This window comes from Anomaloglossus baeobatrachus, chromosome 4 (assembly GCF_048569485.1).
Source record: "Anomaloglossus baeobatrachus isolate aAnoBae1 chromosome 4, aAnoBae1.hap1, whole genome shotgun sequence".
NCBI classification, from domain to species: Eukaryota; Metazoa; Chordata; class Amphibia; order Anura; family Aromobatidae; genus Anomaloglossus; species Anomaloglossus baeobatrachus.
Window position 1 is genome coordinate 526,447,043 of NC_134356.1, and position 12,980 is coordinate 526,460,022.

The 12,980-nt window shown below is 44.6% G+C and overlaps 1 protein-coding gene across 2 annotated transcripts in view; it reads right to left on the minus strand.

Moving 5' to 3' along the window:
- Positions 1-4,172: 4,172 nt before the first annotated feature.
- Positions 4,173-12,980, minus strand: part of ZNF710 (zinc finger protein 710) — a 135,466-nt gene continuing 126,658 nt past the window's right edge. For both annotated transcript variants that reach the window (XM_075342800.1, XM_075342799.1), the window contains one exon: positions 4,173-5,425. In XM_075342800.1, coding sequence (XP_075198915.1) covers positions 5,256-5,425 — 170 coding nt within the window. In that variant the 3' untranslated portion in view covers positions 4,173-5,255. The remainder of the gene's footprint in view (positions 5,426-12,980) is intronic.

A 12,980-nucleotide genomic window follows, 5' to 3' on the forward strand; every position in this document is an offset into this window, starting at 1 on the left:
CAGAGTCCAGGATGGCATTAATAGCGTAGGACGCAAATGCCGTCGTCTGAGTGGTTATGGACGCCACTTGCGGCGCAGACGTACGTGTGATTGCGTCAATCTGCGCTTGACCCGCTGAGATAGCTTGGAGTGCCCATACTGCTGCAAATGCTGGGGCAAAAGATGAGCCGATGGCTTCAAAGATGGATTTCAACCAGAGCTCCATCTGCCTGTCAGTAGCATCCTTGAGGGAAGCCCCATCTTCCACTGCGACTATGGATCTAGCCGCCAGTCTGGAGATTGGGGGATCCACCTTGGGACACTGAGTCCAGCTTTTGACCACGTCAGGGGGAAATGGATAACGTGTATCCTTAAGGCGCTTGGAAAAACGCTTATCAGGACAAGCTCGGTGTTTCTGGACTGCGTCTCTGAAGTCAGAGTGGTCCAGAAACATACTCGTGGTACGCTTGGGAAACCTAAAACGGAATTTCTCCTGCTGAGAAACTGACTCCTCCACTGGAGGACCTGAGGGAGAAATATCCAACATTTGATTGATGGACGCGATAAGATCATTCACTATGGCGTCCCCATCAGGTGTATCTAGGTTGAGGGCGGCCTCAGGATCAGAATCCTGATCAGCTACCTCCGCTTCATCATACAGAGAGTCCTGCTGAGACCGTGAACAATGTGATGATGTCGAGGGAGTTTCGCAGCGAGCTCGCTTAGTCGGTCTGGGACTGCGTTCCATGTCAGAGCCCTCACCCTGGGATCTATGAGACACCCCGGGAGGACATTGTTGCTCCAACTGAGGTGGACCATGGTGCAGTGATTCCACAGTGCCCATGGTCTGAGATACCGGTCTGGACTGCAAAGCTTCTAATATCTTAGCCATAGTCTCAGAAAGTCTATCAGTAAAAACTGCAAACTCTGTCCCCGTCACATGGACAGTGTTAGCTGGTGGTTCCCCCTGGGCCCCCCTTCGCAGAGGCTCCGGCTGAGCAAGTGCCACAGGGGCCGAGCATTGCACACAATGAGGGTCAGTGGAACCTGCCGGTAGTATAGCCGTACATGCAGCGCAGGCAGCATAGTAAATCTGTGCTTTGGCACCATTGCTTCTTGTGGACGACATGCTGTTGTGTCCTCTGAGCAATCCCGGAGGGTATATAGTCAAAAATCAATCGTGCACCATACAGTGTAAAGTAGAGCATATAAGGATATAATCTATATGTACACTACTGCACTAGTGGGGCCAGCACCATAGGTGCTGCTTACCGACCGCTCAAGCGGTTGTGTGGTCACCAGAAACGCTGCCTGGGTCTCCCAGAGCTTGTCTCCCCTCTCCAGCGTCGGAAGAGCTGACAGGAATGGCTGCCGGCGTCCTGAGGAGAGGAGGAGGCCGTGGGCGTGCCCGAAAAAGTGCGGGAGTCTGGTGCCCCACTGTGCACAGTGAGGGGGGTGGAGTATGCAAAGCATGTTCCAGCCCCAGTGCTGACGTTCTGCACAACATCTCTCCCTTCCCCTAACTGACAGGCCTGGGGGCGGGAAAAGACCGAGACTAGGCCTGAAAAGCCGGGGACTCAAGTTATAAGCGCGGCCGGCGTATAAGCTCGGTCTGCGCGGAAGTCCTCGGCGTACAAACAATCCCAGGCGCGCTGCCGTGTTGCAATGGCAGCACGCGGTCAGGTGGTAGTCTCTATTAAACCAAGCACACCAGCACGCTGTAGTGTGTGATGACACAAACGCGGTCAGCGCCGCGGTCCCCGGTGCACTAACACACCCAGCAATGCTGGAGTGATTCTGTGCGCGGTCCCCACGGGGACACAGAGTACCTCAAAGCAGCAGTGTCCCTGACGATACTCGGCTCCTTGTCCAGCAGATACCCCAGGTGCTGTGGATGGAGCACGGTCTCAGTGTCTGGAGACCGAATTAGGATCCCACTTCCCCAGAGCCCATCAAGGGATGGGGAAGGAAAACAGCATGTGGGCTCCAGCCTCCGTACCCGCAATGGGTACCTCAACCTTAACAACACCGCCGACAAGAGTGGGGTGAGAAGGGAGCATGCTGGGGGCCCTGTTATGGGCCCTCTTTTCTTCCATCCGACATAGTCAGCAGCTGCTGCTGACCAAGCTGTGGAGCTAATGCGTGGATGTCTGACCTCCTTCGCACAAAGCATGTAAACTGAGGAACCCGTGATGCACGGGGGGTGTATAGGCAGAAGGGGAGGGGCTTTACACTTTTAGTGTAATACTTTGTGTGGCCTCCGGAGGCATGAGCTATACACCCAATTGTCTGGGTCTCCCAATGGAGCGACAAAGAAAACAGGATTCGCTTTTGCAGCAAAAAAACGTTCATGATGCATGCTAAAAAAGCGTAGTGTGAAAGCAGCCTTACTTGCAACCAAATAATAGGACTGAACAATGTAATAAAGAGCTTAACTTTATTCAAGCTACATTGTTAATTGACGTCTTAAATAAAAACAGGAAGCTGGTTCTGATCTAACATTCCCATCAACATGATAAAGGAAACTATTTTCTGCTGCTGCTGTTTCTGTAATTGGCAGTACTTTTTGCAGTCAGTCTGTGTACCATCCTACTATTCTGTTGTTGGTTACTAACTAGGACAGTGGGATCCATGGCCACCTCCCTACATCCAGGACGCTGTCACGGGTGTCGCTTCACAGAGAAATGTGTTACGTAAACCTAACATTTTACTAGTATTTACCCAGAGCTTCACTTCTAAACTGACATGTAAAAATCTTCCGTTAATGCTGTATGTCTCATTATGTGAGATCATTTTAACCTGTATAAATCTTTAGGGGAATTTCCAGCAAGAATTTTCATCACTATTTACACACATCCTGCCAATGCTGGAAGCGTTTACAACAAGCAGCGATCTGACATTGCGATGTGACCAGGAAATGGAAAAAAGATTCCAAAGTTTCGTTTTTAGAGTCCACTACTACTGAAAGAAAACAGGAACATTAATTTTTGTTCATCAAGCTACAGCTAGAAGATTGAGACCTATACAGAGGATTTAATATATAGATAATGGGGCCACATAGCAGCAGCCTATATTGAGCCCCTTCTCCCACTCCACAAAGTTGCTGGAGTAGACAGGAATATTTCTTCCAACTTATAAACACAAGAACGATATGTTTTGTGGCATGTACACAGAAATAGTGCCCCTGCCGAATCTTCCTCGTGTTCTCGTCCACTACGATACCACCTTCATAGCCCCTATAGTGTATGATTCCTCCCCCACACAGTATATCTCACAGCAAGTCCCTCCCCTCACAGTACTGCCACTCACACATTATGATGATAACGCTACAGCAAGTCCCACCGGTAAGGTGCACACAGACAGTAAGTATGATGGACTCCATGGCTCCCCCACACAGTACGGTGGCCCCCACAGCCTCCCATACAGTAGGATGGGTCTCACACAACCATATATGGTATTATTGACCCTACACTACCTTCACACAGTAGGATTCCCCGCACACACAATATGATGTTCCTACAGCTCTAATACATCATGTATAATGGCCTCACAACACCTCACATAGTATGATGCCCCAGTATCCTCATTTTGATAAAATACAAAAAATACCTCTTGTCTGTTCTGTGTGGAGACCAAAGGTCCACACAGCAGGCGCGATGTAGTGTAGTCATTACACACACTGTGCTGAGACTCAGAGCTGAGATGTTCCTTTTCCATAATTGTGTTCATCAGTATCTGAACCCACCCCAAGAACACATGCACTATTGAAATTTAAATACCCTGCATAAGGAGGGGAAGGGCGGTGCCACATGTTATCGAGACCCTTTCCCAGCTCATGGGCCCCATAGCAGCCACATGGTCTGCAACTATGAGCGGTACCTCCCCTGGACAGGTATCAATCCAGGCTTCAAGTGAAATAAAGACCTTCCCAGCAAGGAGCAAAGCAATGTGATAAATGGGAATGAAAAGTCTCTTGCAATCTCTGTTAGGTGCAATGTTAACAGTAATTATGAAGAACTTGGTCTCGTGACATTTTCTTATCTACAATAAGGAATATCCTTTATTTTCCCATTAGAATGTTTGTGGGGTTTTTTGTTGTCATATTTACATTGAAAGAAGCAGAAAAACCTCCGCATGAGCCAAGGACTAGACTCTGAATATAAAAGATTGACACCAGGAAAATGTAGGAAAAGTGACTTTATTTTTCTCATATGTCTAAAACATCAAGAAATAATTTTACTACAGATTGATAATTTAGAATATAAAATATGTAAATTTCAAAAAAATAACTTCTATTAATGAGGCCGATATAATTAGAATCACCGGTCGGCCCCTGAAAGCCGGTCTAAAATGACAGGAGAAACAAACTACCTAAGAAGTGGTTTATAATGGACATACAAGGAATTGGCAAGGAATGCTCACGGTTCCTTAGTAATGTAATGTCAGATGGATTGTAAGACAGTTAAATAGTTTAATAGTTTTCCATGCGGTAGCCAATAATAAAATACAGTGTAATATACAGATCAGTAGCGGTCAGTCTCTTTGTAGGAAGAGAGGTGGAGAGCAGGAGAGGTAGAAAGGCAACGCATGTTGCATGAACTCATTTTATTCCCAAGGTCTTCCTCTATTCCCTTTCACTGTGTGAATATGAATACAATCAGCTCCTCGCAGGATGGAAAGTAGTGGACTGCTTTGATAGGACAATCGGCCACCTGGACGACAAAGCAATTTTTGTAGGTTCTTAACCCTAAATTTGAAACATTCAAAAACAAGGCTCAAAGACTTTGTATGAAAACAGTAGTCCTGGATTCTAGCAGTGTCCTGTTTCCAAGAGGCCCTCAGTGTAAGACAGTCTATTACTGAGCATAAATAAAAGATTGAGTATTACATGACCATCATCCCTCGTTTTCTGGAGCGGTTTCATTTCAGATGATGGATGCTTCATTTCTGACAAAATCATGGAAACATAAAATACACTTGACAAAAGCAAACGTCTTATAACACCAGTGGTCAAGCTACAAAATCAGAAATAAAGTCTGTGTATGGACCTTCTATAATGTCCACCGGTCCAGCTTCTTATGAACAAGAACAAGTGAAAAATATTCCTGCTGATATTATATCCTTCCATCTTGGCCAGATCTGGCAAAATTTATATACACAATAGCTGAAACATGTATGTTAATTTGTCAAAGGATAGAGCACAAACGATCAACTGTGAGCGGATCCAAGAAGTAAAACTGAATTTCCTCAGTCAGCCCTGGACTAATGTCTTATTACTATAAGACATTGTAATAGACCATTTCTTTCATAGTTTGCTCAGACATTGACTGGTCTTCTGATGAATTCTCCACTTCTCCATAGTTGTATGAGTTCTCCTCATAGTCCTCCATTCCCTGTTGGCTGTCTATATCATTGGCTTCTTGGTCAGGAAGGTCCATCATTGGGTCTGTACAAGAACAGCAATGATTAGCTAAGAAATTATGGACATCAGGCATGTCAACCAGACTGCCACCCACAGACAGAGGTCAGCTTCAAGTTTACATTTTATAGTAGGATAATTAATGATTGCTGTGCTGCTATAGGCATAATCAGATCGTTCTGATACCTCATAGAATAAGAAGCTTGATCATATGGGACCCTCAAGAAAATTTAAATTGTTTGCCTATTTTCCCATTTTGGAAACCAACGTACCCAGATAGTTTGTTTTAAAAGAAAACAGTGCATTACTCACATTTCCCAGATCCAATGCTGAGTCTCAGCCGCTGCTCTCTGCACATATTATTATATACAGAGCAGAGCTCATGTTGACAGCGCTGCAGCCAATAATGGAGTTACTGATTGGCTGCAGCGCTGTTGACATGAGGTCAGTGCTACAGATGATAGTAGATGCTGGGAGCGTCAGTGTTCGGTATGAGGAAGGTGATTAAAGCATTGTTTGTTTGTTTTTTTCAAAACAAACTGCAGCCAAGGACATGTGTTTTACAAAACCAGAAAACCCTTTTAATTATAAATTTCATCTCAATTTTGCTGCAACCACCTAAGATCGAGTATAAAAAGACCACAAACAGCACTTAGATTCCTTTTATTGGAGAATGCTGGAAACTCATCTTTTCCGGTGTAAAATCCTTACCCTCTAACAGGGAAGCTATTGGAGAAGGTTCGGCAGCAGACAAAAAAAAAAGTGTCCACACTAACGTGGTGCCTATTTTCTGCACAACGGCATCAAGTTGATGTGGTTGATCACATTATGCATGAACAACTCATTCGCCTTTTTTTTTTTTTTCTTTTCTTTAAAAAGGGGTTTTCCCACAAAGATTATTTTTATCCCAAGGCCTACTGATTAAAATGAAGTTCCACAATTGGATGTGATTAAAAAAAAAAAAAATGTTCCTTTGCTGAGATAAACTTATAAATGTGTCCCTGCTGTGTACTGTGTAATGGCCGTGTCTGACCGTACAGGGACATGATCTGATCATACCACATCTCCTGGGGAGGGAAGGAAGTAAAAAAGTATACAGACATTACAGCACGGGATCATAGCTGATTCTTTTTGTAAGGTGAAACATTTTTCTGCCTGTTTTTAAGCTGTCCTGTCTGTATACTTTTTTACTTCCTCCCCTGCCCAGGAGCTGTGATATGATCAGACCATGTTCCTGTATGGTCAGACACGGCCATTACACAGTACATACAGTGGCACCCCTGTTTGGGCACCCCTGGTCAAAATTACTGTTATTGTGAACAGTTAAGCAAGTTGAAGATAAAATGATCTCTAAAAGGAATAAAATTACAACTTCCGGATCCTGTCCTGGCTGAGGTGACAGCATAGAGGGGAAGCTCCTGCCACCCCCCGGAGAAACCGACAGAAAATAACTCACCCGGACACGTGGATGAGACAAAAAGACCTTGGAGGGGAATTAGAAGTCAGCAGGCATGGAGCGGTACCTCCTGAGAAGTGCTGGCTGCAGCGAGATGTCCCAGAGAAGCAATGATCCTGAAGTGCCATGTGTGGAGGAAGAAATTAACATGGCGCCGGAGAGTCTGGTGGAGGAGGGGACGGAGTCCCAGCTGCAAGCCGCGGTAACACAGATTAGGAGAGGGGGAGATAAAGGAGATGCGAGCTATGAGACAGAAGAGGAGGGGGCTGGGGAGAGATGGATGCAGGGGACAGAAGAGGAAGGATCTCAGTGGGAAGATGAAGGCGACATGGACATGGAAGAGAGAGGGGAAGGAGGAATTAGCAAGCAAAGATTGCACAGTGGAGCAGCAGGAAGAGAAGGGAAAATAATTAAGCAACATGAGGGACCTAATCCTGAAAGACCTCACCAGAAGCTACATGCCAGAAACACTAGTACCCCCTGTAAAGAAAACAAGAAGCAGCCAGGGACACCAATGTCTCAATCATGCAAATTACTGCTGGCAGAGAGAGGGAAAAGCTCAGTGCAAAATAAGAAATATAAGACAATAGCACCACCTGGAGGCCAAAACAAGTACAACCAGGAGCTCAATATAGATTATAAAAAATTAGCTGTAGAAGTGACATCACATCTGTCAAAAGAGATCAAAGTGGTCATTGAGACAGCCATACAAACATCATTGGCTGCTATGCAAAATCAGATAAACGTCCAGGCATCTAGATTGGCAGAAACGGAACAGAGAATATCTGATTCTGAAGAAACAATTTTGGCTATGCAAGGACAAATAGCAAGTCTAGTGAAGTCTAATGAATATCTGAAAGACAAGGCTGAAGACTTGGAGAATCGGTCGAGACGAAATAATTTACGTATAGTCGGGCTGCCAGAATCGGTCTCATTGGGGCAACTGGACAATATATGTGAGCTGGAGCTACCTCAGGCCTTAGGCATAAAGGCAAAATTCAGAGTAGAAAGGGCTCATAGAGTGGGACCACTGCGACAACAAGAGGCGAACAAGGGAGAGGAACAGAATCTCAACAAGAAAAACCCGGTGAGGGCTAGACAGGTGATAGTTAAATATCTAGATTACAAGCACAAGGAGGAAATACTGAGGGCCTTTAGGGAACGTAAGCGCCCGTTACATTACCAAGGCAATAGATTGCTGATTTTTGGTGATTACTCGGCTGAAGTGTCCAGAAGAAGAAAAGATTTTAGCAAAATTTGCACATTTCTGTATAACAAAAAAATAAAATGTCAGCTGATGTACCCTGCTACACTAAAAGTTAAAAACCCCAATGGCTCGTTTGCTTACTACAAAGATTATAAAGAAGCAGAAAATGCTATCATGGCAGAGCCAGACAAGTCCCGGCCAGATGGACAGGGGAGGGGATCTAGTGAAGAGGGGAGCAACAGAAGACGATTTTCCATGAGCTCAGGAAAAGATCCGAAACATCTCGGAGAGCAAACGCAAGTTGAGAGCAGAAAGGAGAGGAGAACAAGCCCAGGATTACAACAACCTACTCCTCGCACGGATCACAGAGACTAACTCTTGGGGAAGATTCAGGACAACTGAAATCAAATAGATCCCTTTCGTATTTTTTGTCAAGGAGAGAGGGGCGAGGGGTCGTGAGAGGTGGAAGGGGAGGCTATGTGCCAATTTTTGGGCCTCCTCCTTTTACTCCCTGCTTCACCTTCCCCCCTCCTTTTTTTTTCTCCTTTCCCCCCTCTTCCCTTACCTCCTCTTTCCTTTGTCCAAGATCGGCATGCAGACACAATTGAAGGGGATCTAATCTGAACGTCAGGATGGTTTCCAGGACTCAGAGCTAAGTTGGACCCGAATTTCCTTTTTTTTTTCTTTTTTTTTTTAATTTTCTCTTCTTCTTGAGAGGTTTTAACATATTGTCTCAATCTCCTCATATCATTCGGGGCTCGTTCATGATGGTCCGGGGATAAAATGTATACTTTAAGGGGGGGGGGGACTAGGGAGCTTAATGGTTTGGTCAGGAAAAGTGGAAGTCACTAACATGGCGAAAAGTGCCAAAAATTTCTCGATAGGGAAAACATGTTTCACAGTTACTTGTTTTTTGTTACTTTTGTTATACTTACAAGGTGGGGAAGGGAAGTGTCAACTTTGGGGGGCTAACAAGGTATTTAGTGATGATTGTCTCGCCTATCGGGAGGCTAGGGTCCACAGGAGAGGGACCAGCAAAAGCAGAATGCATTAGTAACCATGGTACAAATAATTACGTGGAACGTTAAAGGTCTGAGATCTCCTAACAAACGAGCAATGATATTGAGACACCTGAAAAGACTTAAAACAGACATTGCACTATTACAGGAAACGCACTTGGGGAAGGAGGATTTTTTCCGCATGAAGAAACACTGGGTGGGCACCGTATACGGGGCAGAGGCACAAGGCAGGAAAGCGGGTACCATGATTCTTATAAATAAACAACTAAGCCATGAAGTAGTGACACACGAGGCTGATGACCAGGGAAGGTGGCAACACTTAACAATCATTAGTCCAGCGGGCAAACTTAGCATTTATAATGTTTACGGTCCAAACGCACAACAGAACTCCTTTCATGAAGGCATAAAGGCCAGATTACTAACAGAGGGGGGGACTAACATAATAGTGGGAGGAGACTTTAACACAGTTCCAGACTCAGCGGAGGATAGGAGGAGGAGGGAGGAGGGAGTCGGAAACGTGGACAGGAGGTCAGACAATAGAGAGGTAACATTAGAAGATGTAGGATTGAAAGATATCTGGAGACTAACGCATCCGCATGATAGAGAATATACGCACTTTTCACACCCACATGATAGTTGGTCACGTATTGACCAGTTCTGGATATCTCAAGACCTAGTGAATGGAGTACAAAACTGTGAGATAGAGAACATGGTGATATCAGATCATAGTCCAGTGAGATTGGGCATTAGAGAAAAATTCAAGAGAGGTACAGATATCATATGGAGATTTCCATCTTTTCTTCTTAGACAAGAAAACTTCCAAAAAATACTGCAAGAGTGGTGGGGAGAATTCATAGAAGACAACAAGGAACATAAAGGGACACCAGTGTTATATTGGGAAACGGCAAAGGCGGTACTGAGGGGTCGATTGATGGGGTATGCGGCCATGATCAAACGAAAAACGAATGAAAATTATAATGCCCTGAGTGAAGCAGTTCGGGTAGCTTACACTAAGTACCTGGCAAACAGATCTCCCACAGCTAAAGACAGATGGTTGGAGGCGAAAAGGGGATTTGACGATTGGGCCAAAAGGAAGGAACAATTATTCTGGTCGCACAAAGAAGCTGAGCTGCATAGATTCGGCAACAAGGCGGGGAGAATGTTGGCAAACCTGGCAAGGGGCAGCAGAAAGATGACAGTGATCCCCAAACTGAAAACAAAGGGGGGAGGGGTGACCACGGACCCTAAGGAAATTAATAAACTGCTGGGAGATTATTATAGAAAATTATATGGGCCAGGAGATAATGACATGACTGACGAGGCAGAATGGCTGAGACAAGCACACATGCCCAGGTTAAATGAGGAAGACTTGAGTGCCTTGAATGCACCTATTACAGTGGAGGAGGTAACGAGAACAATTGCGGACCTTAACATCAACAAGGCACCGGGACCTGACGGGTTTAATAGCGAATTTTACAGGGCTATGAAGGATCTGATCTCACCGGATCTTACGGCTGTATTTAACGCATTACTGGAAGGAGGGGAAATTCCCCAAAATTCTAATGTAGCATATATCAAATTACTCCCCAAGGGGACCAAAGATCTAGATGATCCCTCTAGCTATAGGCCCATATCACTTATAAACCAGGATTTAAAAATAATGTCCAAGATCATGGCTAACAGATTGGCCATGATTCTACCTAGGATCATTACAGAACACCAGGTGGGGTTTATTAAAGGGAGAAATGCTGTCACTAACATCCGGAGGACAATTCTAGTGTTAGACGCGGTGAGATTAGAGTGCACTGGGAAAGGGGCAAAACCAGCCCTAGTTACTCTTGACGCTGAAAAAGCGTTCGATAATGTAAACTGGAGCTGGTTAGACAAGGTAATGGAGGCCATAGGATTAGTAGGCAAAATGAGACTTTATATCAGAACACTATATGCCAACTCGGGAGCTAGGATACACACTCCGGGCTTTCTATCAGACGTGTTCCCTTTGATGAAGGGAACAAGACAAGGTTGCCCGCTATCTCCCCTCCTATTCAACCTGGCAATTGAACCTTTATCAAGAATTTTACAGGGACAGAACAGCTTTAAAGGGATCAAGATAAGGGAAATGGAAATAAAGGTAGCGCTTTTTGCTGATGATGTTATACTGTATATGGGGGACCCCAGCGCAGATTTACCACAGACTCTTGCCTTGATTGAGAAATTTGGACTAATATCGGGATTTAAGCTAAACAAGAAAAAGTGCGAGATCATGTTTCTGAGGGGGCCTCAAGGACCAACAGGGGGAAACGCAAGGGAGGGTTGTTTCTGTGGCATCCCTATAGCACAGACTTCAATTAAATACCTGGGAATACATATAGGGAGAACGATGGAATCGATCTACGAGCTAAATTACGGACCGTTAATAAGGAAAATTATAACACAAATCAAGGGATGGAAGGGTCTGCCTCTACCACTTCTGGCAAGATGTCACCTGATAAAAATGATGAGCTTTCCTAGACTACTATATCCATTCCAGACAATCCCGTTATTACTAAAACTAAAGGATGTGAATAGACTGAACTCTGCGTATGCGGATTTTGTATGGAGGGGAAGGAAACCCAGAATAAAATTGCGTACACTGATGAAGTCAGCGGAGGAGGGAGGACTTAGCTTCCCAGATGTTCGGGGATATAATCTGGTGTGTATAATGAGGCATGTGTTGGATTGGATGAGAGGGACGAGTAGGCACTCAGACTACGGTATGGAAGCTAAGTATGCATCACCATGGGATTTGACGTCCATTCTACACTCTCCATTGTCCAAGGTGGAAAGGCACATAAGGTGCTCAATCATATTCCGAGACACTATGTTAACCTGGAAATCAGTGAGAAAGAAGCTGAGTCTTTCATGGAAAGTGTCTAAGTACTTGAACCCTTGGGCATCTCCAAACTTCCCCTTGGGAAGAGAAAACAAGCTGTTTATTAGATGGAAAGAGAAGGGCATTAGGTGGGTGAAAGACGTTATGAATGTGGAGGAGAGAAGGTGGATGACAGGCAAAGAAGTGCTAGATAAGTATGACCTCAATAGCTCGCATATTATCCAATATGAACAATTAAAATTTGGGGTGCTTGGAGATCTGAGTGAGCTTGGAAGGGAACTGAACAGAAGTTTGATTGATGAACTTATGGAAGGTGATATAGCAAGTGTCAATGTCTCTCATATCTACCGAATATTTCGGGGGGTGCTTATATCTAGGGAAGATAGCCGTACCCTAACAGCTTGGGGGAAACAATTGAAAGGACAAGAAGTGGTGGGCACCATATTGAAGGGTTGGGTACAAGTGCGGAAACATGTTACTAATGAGAGATGGAGGGACACTCAATTTAGAATCTTACATAGGGCTATCTTGGGATTCAATATACCAGGAAGAGATATGCGATGTCCTAAGTGTCAAGAAGAGAAAACAGATATGTTACATGGATTATGGGAATGTAAGAAAATTCAGGGGTTTTGGAATCAAGTTAGGGCATTTGTTAGAGCAACATGGGGAATTTCTAGTGATTTAGAGTTAATGGTGTGGATTTTTCACTCCTTTGAGAAAGGAGTAAGAGGGGGTTCGGAGGCGCAGGGACAGAAAAATGTTGCAATACTACATGACATAGCCATGATAGCCAAACGATGTATTTTAAAACACTGGATACACAGAGAGAGCCCATCCATGAAGGAAGTCATTGGCGAATTACACAACCTATTGAGACTAGAAAAAATGGCAGTGGAAAGGGACAAAGACAGGTTGACAGGCAAGTTTTTTGGGAGATGGAGAAACTTTATTGAACGCCAATTTACCCCGGGAGAGATAAATAATGTGATGACACCTTTTACACACTCAGAGTGGTATCTCTTGAA